Here is a 9287-nt window from a genome sequence, read left to right as displayed (position 1 = left end):
AAAAAAAAAAGGAAAAGAAAAGCTAAACGAATCCAATGAGTTCAAACGGACCGGGGGGGAAGGTGCAGTGAGGATGGGGATGGTGTGCTACCGCAGCATCCCTGGGCCCAGGCTGGGGACCAGCAGCTGTTACATCTCGACCACGAGTGTGGGGAGAGCCAGGGCAGTGTGGGGAGAGGCCGAGTCCTTTTTGGCATTAACGTCACCTTTCTGGGAAGGAAAGACCCAAAAAATAAAAAAAAAAATTATTAAAAAAAAGAAAAAAAGAAAAACAACAAACCGAAGACATTTCTCCATTTTGCTGGCTTTACCAAAACTTGTTGCAATGTCAAAAAAGAGAGAGACTGACAATAACTGGGGCTTCTGGATGTGGAGTGCTCGTGCGTGTCTTTTGTTGCCCTTTTCTTTCCCCCTCTCTCTTGCGTTTGGGTTTGTTCGTTCGGGGGTTTGTTTCCAGTCGTAACCTTGTGGAGAGTTTCGGGCACGGTCTGTTACGGGACTCAGAAATACACTGTCTATGGCTTTGGGTAACCTGTGTGTCGTCCTTCCTCCCCAGATCCATCACACCCAAATCCCCTTTCAAAGAGAAAACCCGCTTACCCTTAATTCACCCCTTCAGTTCATCATCTTCACGAGGTGCTGTGCTGGGTGTTTCTGTGCCTTGGATTTTAGGGTAAGCATTAAATGTCCTCCGGGTTTACCCACACCCCCAGCACAGAAAGGAAGGAGACAACCAGCCAGGGTCACGGGAAGAGTTTATTTGTGATGAGATGCTCCCGTGCATGCTCAGGACCAGGCACTGCAGGCGTGCCCCCACTATGGTGGGGAGGGACGAGCCAGCACCCCGCTGCCCCTCACCACCACAGCTGGGCCAGCACAGAACCCTCCACAGGAATGGATGCCTGGAAGTAAATCTTTGCACCCAAACTCACTCATTTCATGTTCAGGAGATACTTAGTATATATGATATATACAATATGTTTATATATTAAGTATCCCCAGATCTGTGGCATGAGGCTGCTGCTGGCCTGGAGCAAGGGGCCTGCGTTTGGGCAGCAGAACCCAGTGCAGCCCACACGAACGGCTCCACATTGCAGGATCTGGTTCAGGGTGGGATGGGGCTGGGGATAGAAGTGGGGATGGAGATAGGATTGGACATGGGGATTTTTACACCCTGAGAGACGTCAAGGGTGAATCCCCAATCCTGAAAATACTAACGAGTCCCTTAACCTGATCTGGAAATCCAAGCCCCGGGGTGGAAAAGGAAGTGGCAGAGGCAGCTGGGGTTCCCCACAGCCTTCCTGCCATTGCCCTCCATGGGTGCAGGCACGTCCCAGGGGAGGGGAGCCAGGATCCTGAACCAAACGGCAGAGGGAGTCCAGCTGGCTGGGGAGATGGCTCCTAGTTCCATATGTGACGCCGGCAGTGTGCGACAGCCTGTGGGAGAGATGGGGAGGGAGGGAAGTGGGATGCAGGGACCCCCCAGCCAGCAGAGTGGGGGCACGACTGACACTTACATTGCACTCGACTGCGGTGGCCATGTTCTTGCACCAGTAGCGTGGGCCCCAGGCACAGGGGTCCGAGCCCAGGAGATCCTCCTTGCGTGAGTCGCACGCTCGGATTTTCTGCGTTGCGAAGGAAAAGGGTGAGAGGGAGAAGAAAAAACCTGCATGAGCACCCTCTGACCACCCCCTGCCCCTCTCCCATACCCCGAGGCTTGGACAAAAGGTGCCCATCTTGGTCTGTGCTACCCCAGGGATGAGGACACTTACAGTGCAGACAAAGGTGGGGTCCATCATCTGCACGAAGAGCCGCACGGCCGCGGGCTCGTACTGCAGTATGAGCGCTTCACACTGGGGAGGAGAGAGGGGGTGAGCCCAGGGGGGTGTCAGGCGGTCCCTGCCAGGCAGGGTGTGCCCCCCTCAGCTCACCTTGCTGGTGAGGGGCATGGGCAGCATCTCACAGCCCTTCTCCAGCACGTTGCCCAGCTCCTCCAGCGTCTCGTTCTTCAGCAGCTCATTGTCAAAGTAGGTGATGACAATCTGACAGACGTTGCAGAAGGCACCCGCGCTCACCGCCAGCTGCTCCAGCGGGGCAGCCCCTGGAGGACACGGAGCATCAGCACCCACCTTGCTCCCCAGGGTGGGAGTGGGGTCTGGGTGCCAGGCGGGTCCCCCAGCTCACCCAGGAGGGTGTCCCCGCCGCGGGGGCAGCAGTGCAGCATGGTGCACACGGCGGCCGGATCGGTGGCCTCCAGCAGCATGATCACCACGGCTTTGCCGTAGGAGTTGACGAAGTCCTTGCACTGCCCGATGACGCCGTGGGGCAGCATGTAGCACACCTTTTCAATGTCATTCACCAGTTGCTCCTGCCGGGACAAGGCAGAAGAGGGAAACCCCCACTCCTCAATGCCCTTTACCCCCCTCAACTCAGCCCTCCTGCCCTCAGAGCACAGCAGTGGGACTCACCTCCGTCATGTTGTTCTCCAGGAGGCTCTCAGCTGTCCTCACAGTGAACTGGCACACCTCACACAGCGGAGTGTTCCCCACCCTGTCCTGTCGGGACAAGGTGGTGGGATGCATGCCAAGCCCCCTCAGAGCCACCCTCATCTTATTCAGCCGTCAACCCCCATGTAAGACATTCCCCGCCTTGGAAAAATGGAGATGCTTGAGGAAATAAAATGCAAAATAAGGTTCCCCCTTCACAGTGTTTAGATTTTAAGGAGCGTGGCAGAGATGGGGCACCCCACTTACCCCCAGCATGCTCAGAACCTGTGTCACCTTCTCCGTGAGCAGCGTGTGGAGGGGCAGTGCCGAGGTGGAGGCACAGAGTCCCAGCTGGCCACACAGTTCCATCGGGTCCTGGGGAGGGAGACATCCCAAATCAGGTGGGCATTGCCCCCCGGGAGGGTGAGCCTGCACCCTCCACTTCCCCATGGAGGGAGATTTCAGCCCATTAGGGCATGGGTCTCACTTACCTCAGCCTGCTGCCGGTGGAGGGGCCAGAAAATGGCAAGAAAAAATGAAAAGAAAGAAGAATTATGGTGGTCGCAAGCCAGAGAGAAGGGGGGTAAGATATTTTAAATTTTGTGGGAGTTTAACTTAAAAAAGGGAGCATTTGCTGATGAGCCCCCCCACCCCTCAACCAGCACCCACTCACCCCTGGCACCCCTGGAGAGCCGCTCACCCTCTTACCAGGTACCGCAGGAGCTGCGCGGTCGTGTCCACGTACTCAGCCAGGTAGTGCTTGCACTGTGAGAGGGAGACATGGCATCAGTGCCTGAGAGAGGACGCCCCACCTGGGCAGGCATCTGCAAAAGATGCTCCCATCCTGCAGTGAAATCGAGGAGGAGGAGGAGGAGAAGGGGGCCCACCCCTGGAGTGTTCAAGGCCAGGTTGGATGGGACCCTGAGCAAACTGGTCTAAGTGGCAGGTGTCCCTGCCCACAGCAGGGCGGTGGAACTGGGTGGCCTTTAAGGTGACTTCCAACCCAAACCGTTGTGGGATTCCCTTACCTGCTGTGCCAGAGCAGGGCTCAGGCCCTCACACACCCACTCAGCACGGGCCACCAGTGTCTGGGTGAAGGCAATGTTGGCCCCCAGCTCCAGCTGCACGGCCGCCACCAGCTGCAGGCAGTCCCCACACACCTCTTCCATGTCCTGCAAGATACAGGGACACATCAGTACCTTCTGAAATAAAACCAACCCCTCCCCAATGCCTGCATTTTCAGGGCTGGGATTTAAATGCTGGTTGCAATTTGGGGCAGGTCTTTGGCCAGCATCTCTCTGGTTCCCCTTGCATCCTGCAACATTCTCCAAATTGGTGAGACTCCAATCAGAAATCATTTCAGATGTGCAATAGTTTTAATTTTATTTTTTTTTATTGTTAATAATTAGGTGATGCTTAGGGATTCTCACCCTTGAGCAGCATCAAGACAATGGCACAAGTTGTCCAGGGAAACTGTGGCTGTCCCATCCCTGGAAATGTTCAAGGTCAGGTTGGATGGGGCTTGGAGCAACCTGGGCTAGTGGAAGGCGTCCCTGCCCATGCCAGGGGGTTGGAATGAGATGATCTGTAAGGTCCCTTCCAACCCAAACTGTTCCTTAATTCCATGATCAGTAGCATTCTTCCTGTGCCATGGTACCTGGGCCTCCCCACGAGGCAGGTCCTGGGGATAGAGCAGGAGGGGCACGTTGGCCATGAAGGGGGCGACCAGGTCAGCGAAATCCTGAGTGGGCCCTGTGGGAGCTGTTGATGGCTTCTGAAACTTCAGGGTCCCCGTGGGTCTCTCCCGGGGCTGGCACAGCCTGATGGTCCCACACACCACCTTTGGGTCCGACTGGGGGAGCAGAGGGGTGGGGGTTTGAGGTTGCATCTGCCCCATCACCCTGCTCCCCCTGCTCCATCCCTGGGTCATTTCCATCCCCATCATGTCCTTCAGAGGGTTTGTCCCAGGCTCCAAGAGCCTCCTTTGCTCTGCAAGCCCCCAAGACATCCCAAACCACTGAGAAACACAAACCCAGGGGTGTCCCCTGCCAGTTACCAGCACTTGTTTGCCCAGTTGGGCAAGGATGAGGATGCCGGTGTCCACCATCCTCTTGCACTTGACAGACCAGTCCTGGAAGGGCAGGTACTGGCATCTTTTATCCAAGAAGAGCCTCAGCTTTTCCTGCATGACAAACGGAGAGCTCAGGGCCTCAGTGGTGGTGGTGGGGAAGAACAACAGCCCTCATCCCCTTCCCGGCCGTGACCCACCTCAGTGCGGTTGTCCTGCAGGATCTTGCCCATCACGGAGACAGCCACCTGGCACAGGTGACATGGAATCCCCTTCTGCTGAGAGAAAGGGGACATGTCAGGATGCTATAACAGCACCCAGACCCACCACTTGCTCCCAGGATCCCAAGCCTCCACCCCTAAAAACACCCCACCAAGGGACACCTGGGAACGTCCTGGGACGCCCACTGATTTTTTTGCCACTCATTCCGCGGACGCGTTGCTGTCTGAGGGCATCAGATGCTTCTCTGGGTGCCCAGCATTGGGACGGGCAGCTGGGATTCTCCCCCCAGCTCCATGTTTTGTGGCACTTCTCCCCCACCCGCCCAGCTCCCCTGCTCCCAGCACGGTTACCCCCAGGGCCTGGTCCCAGGCGGTGAGCTGGCAGAGCTCCAGGGCCCCACACTTGGCCGCGGTGGTCACGTCGCGGCACCAGTCCTCCGGCCGCTCGCCACACTCGTGGAGGGGGCTGGCCCCGGCTGGGGGTGGGGGAGAGGAGACTGTCAGCCCACAAGGCACCCCGAAACACCAAACCAACCTCCCCATCTGCACCCCAGTGAGCTAAGAATTATGCTCCTCACCCTCCCGCTGTGATTCCCCCTCAGTTCCAAAAACGGTGGTGCGGTTGTTTGGTTTATAAATGATTTTTTTAAAGCCCAACAAACGTCGGCTTTGCCAGGCCACTGTCTGCTGCTAGCTTTTCCAATGGGATGCCACAGCGTCACAAGCAAAGGGAATTTGGGGCTCATCCTCAGCCTCATGGCACCCTTTGACAGGTTGCAGAGGCGGCTGCTTATAAAAGCGGCAATAAAACCTTGAAAATTGAGCAAACCCGGGGTGCCAGCGCTCAGCCCCGCACGGCAGCTGGATAGCCACGCCACAGCTCCCAGCAGTGATTGTGCAACCCCACTTTTGGTGGGGTTTTGTTGTTTCTATTTCCTCCCGACGACAGCATTTTCTCCTGACGGCAAATCCCCGGCAGGACAGCGGCGGCATCGCCCTCCCGAGCCGCCCCGGCAGCGCGGGGCAATGGCGCAACACCGGCCGCTTAATTGTCACCTTGGTGTGTCAGGACTCATTTCTGATGGGGCGAGTGCTTGTTCCCACCGGGAACTATGCCCACCCGTGATGTGGCTGGGGCGGAGCCGGCAGAAGCCAAGCCCTTCGCTGCCTGGCTGCGCCGGGAAGCTGGGGTTGTGTGGGGAGCAGCACATGAGCAAGAGGGACAGACAGACCCTGCTGCAGACTCTCTTTCAACAACCCCTCTAAACAAAGCACAACTCCACACTCTCTGAGCATTTGCATCCAGCTTTTCTGCCCCAGCCCTGGCCATGTGATTTTGCACAGCAGGAATAAAGCCAAAGGCAGAAACTGCTCCTCCAACCCACCCAGCCCTTAACAGGTTTCTCCTCCAAAAGTTGCTTTTCCTGCGTGCTGGATTCTGGCAACGCCTTCAGCTCATTCACGAGAGAGCAGCGTGAGATGCCCTGGGCCACCCTGGAAACCTCACCTTGAGTACTGTGTGCAGTTTTGGGAAACACAGTATAAGAAAGATATTTAAGCCATTAGAGAGGAGGCCCCCCATTTAAGCCAAAAGAGGCCACAAGGATGGAGAAGGGCCTTCAGGGGAAGCCGTATGAGGGCACTTGGCCTGTTCAGCCTGGAGGAGACAGGGGAGACCTCATTGCAGTTACAACTTCCTCATGAGGGGAAGGGGAGGGGCAGACACTGATCTCTGCTCTGTGGAGACAGGACCCCAGGGAATGGCCTGAAGATGTGTCGAGGGAGGTTTAGGTTGGATATTAGAACAAGGTTCTTCCCCCAGAGGGTGGTTGGGCACTGAACAGGCTCCCCAGGGTAGTAGTCACAGCACCAAGGCTGGCAGAGCTCAAGGAGTGTTTGGACAATGTTCTCAGGGACATGGTGTGACTCATGGAAATGGTCCTGTGCAGGGCTGAGGGTTGGACTCAATGATCCTTGTGGGTCCCTTCCAGCTCAGCATATTCTGTAATTCTGTGGAAAGTTGCTGGAGATGGAGGAGGCAGGGAGCCCCCTCCATCCCACCTGCTCCCAAAAGCGCTGGCACAGCTCGGCAGGTGCCGGGGGGTGGTCCAGGCCCATCAGGCTGAGGCAGCACTGGGGCAGGCGTGGGCCCCGGGGCAGGGTGAGTCCCCCCGGATTCCCACACTGCCCACACACCTCCCCAGCAGTGTGATGCTGCCCTCGCCCCATCAGCTGAGAAGGATCTATTTATTTTTTTAACCCTTGCTCTTGATCAGGGCAAACAGGAATGGCAAGTCAGCGGAAGCATTAAGGGGCAGCACCAAAACCAAGGAGAGGGGAGGCAACAACCCCACAGCTTTTTTTCTGAGCTGGCTCCACCTAACACAAGGCATCTCTCGCAGCCCCGTGTTGGAGTCCAAACCCCAGCAGAGGCATGGGGGGATTTGAGCAGTCTAAAAGACACCAGTGGCTTGGTCCTGCACTTTTCTGTCTCACAGTGACCCTCAGCTTGGCACTTACTCCTCACCCTGCTCAGGCAATAAGCACTGAGCCAGAAAAATAATTAAGACTAATCACAGCTACCAACTGCTGAGAGCAGGGGGAACTTCCCCAGGTGGAAATGACTGCCACAGGGCAAGCAACCAGGGCAGCTGGTGCCTCGTGAGCTCTCCTCTACATTTCAAAGCCGTGCTGGACCCACCTCACACTGATGAGCAGCCAGGAAGAAGGACAGTAGACAATGCCATTTTTGGCAGAGGAGTGAGGCAGGGATGCTCTCATGCCCCTCTGGTGATCCCAGGCCAGTCGCGACTGCCCTATTCCTGGCTGCCAGGCCCCTGGGATGGGGTGGGCTTTTCTCAGGGGGATCCAGCACCAAGCTCCAGATCCAGCAAGGCTATGCCAGCATTACGTGGAGCCTCAGAACGTGCCGGCTGAGCCGGCAGAGCCTGGTGAGCCGGTTGTGACGTAAACCCCGGGGGTGGCAGCGTGGGCCCTGGTGCCCCAGTTCCTGGCCTGGTGCACACCCTTGTTACTGCAAAAACCATAAATACACTCTTCCCAGCTCCAAAACCCTTCTCCAAGGCCTGCAGAGGCCCCTGGTCCCACAGCACCACTGTGCCATGCAGCCAAGCCACGACCGGGTTCCAGGGCAGGTGTCACCCCAAGCATGGACATGCCGAGCACAGGCGAACTTTCCTGCTCTGCCTGTTGCTGGCTGAACACCTGGACACGTCCCCCCCAACCCTGCGGGTCACGCGTGCGCAGTCACAGCTCCTCCACCACAAGGCCTGGGCAAGTCACGTTGGAGGAGTCTGGTGAGTAATCAGGGTGCAGGAGGGGTTCTTCCCTCTGAAAGGTGGGGGTTTTGCCTACTACAGCAGGGCTCCACAGCTTCCTCTGAGAAATTTTCCCTGGAATAAGTGATTTGCCCTCAGGAAAGGACCTGAGGTTAGAAACAGGTTTTCCCTAGCTCGTTTCCTGGGGACGGGCTGGGGGATGGCTAAGGGACAGCAGCATAGGTTTGCCTGCAGGAGGATTCACTCACAGATACCCAAGTCCCAGCAATGAGAGATCTCCAGTGGTGAGTAAGGCTGCAGCATGTCACCCATCACCCTTCCCAGAGCTGGGCAAGCCAGAGCAGAGGCAGGTTCCTACCTCCCACTCCTTGTAAAAGGCTTGTCAGAAAACGGGCAGCTTCAGGTGGTACTGTGGTCACTCTTGTGACAACCAGGTGGTTTCCCCAGCTCACACATTGGCAGCCAGGCCCCAAGACCAAGGGCAGCAGAGAGAACAGCCCCTGACCCCCTCGGCTGCTGAAACAACCCAGCACTTGGCTTCCCTCCTTCCCGACAAAACAACAGCTCCACCTGAATCTCAGAGAAGGGAGGGAACAAGCCCCTTTTTGCACTGAGATCAGCTTTAAGGGCAAACATTCCAACACTCACATCCAGGTGCGTAGAGCAGCCCATGATGTCACCTTCCCCAGCTCTCCTCTGCCCAATTCCAACAGCATAGAGGAACAAGAAAGCACATTACGCAGCTTAGACACTACAGCTGGGAATAGTTTTGGAATTCAGAGGGGATTTCTGGGTAGGGAGACCTACCCCCAGGCCTGGCCTTACCTTGGTAGGAGCCCAGGCACACAGAAACAATCAGCACCCAGCCACTCCATTTGCTCTCCATGCCGTTCCTAAGATAGTCCTCAGTGGCTGGTTCCTCTCCTATGCTGCTCCCAGACTGAGGAATCTTGGAGGGGTTGGGAGAAGCAGTGAGAATCCACACCTACGCAGGGCAATTACCACACCCCTTGCCTTACACCTTGATTATAAAATCATCACCAGGCTGTAAAGAGAGGGAGGGACCAGAGGTATTCCCGGGAGGTCAAGAGCCCAGAACCTGCTGCTCAACACTAGCCTGGGCTGCAGAGGGTGGGCATGGACAGGGAAAATCATCCTGGAGCCATGGGACAGCACCACGTTCCCTGTATTTAAAAGGCATTTATTTTATTTC

The 9287-nt window shown here is 56.6% G+C and overlaps 1 protein-coding gene across 1 annotated transcript; it reads right to left on the bottom strand.

Moving 5' to 3' along the window:
* Positions 1 to 779: 779 nt before the first annotated feature.
* LOC113955466 (prosaposin-like) lies at positions 780 to 8998 on the bottom strand. Its single transcript, XM_027661023.1, has 15 exons — positions 8900 to 8998; positions 5127 to 5251; positions 4755 to 4829; positions 4543 to 4668; positions 4144 to 4338; positions 3515 to 3658; positions 3195 to 3251; positions 2978 to 2986; positions 2754 to 2861; positions 2469 to 2555; positions 2185 to 2368; positions 1932 to 2101; positions 1773 to 1853; positions 1518 to 1625; positions 780 to 1437 (listed from the first exon to the last, which is right to left on the bottom strand). Exons 1-15 carry the CDS (start codon positions 8958 to 8960, stop codon positions 1402 to 1404), a joined length of 1566 nt encoding a protein of 521 aa, XP_027516824.1. The 5' UTR covers positions 8961 to 8998; the 3' UTR covers positions 780 to 1401.
* Between the last annotated feature and the right edge of the window lie 289 nt (positions 8999 to 9287).

This window comes from Corapipo altera, unplaced genomic scaffold (genome assembly GCF_003945725.1).
Source record: "Corapipo altera isolate COAL_440 unplaced genomic scaffold, ASM394572v1 133, whole genome shotgun sequence".
NCBI classification, from domain to species: Eukaryota; Metazoa; Chordata; class Aves; order Passeriformes; family Pipridae; genus Corapipo; species Corapipo altera.
The sequence above is the reverse complement of the archived record's forward strand: the minus strand, read 5'-3'. Positions and strand labels throughout refer to the sequence as shown.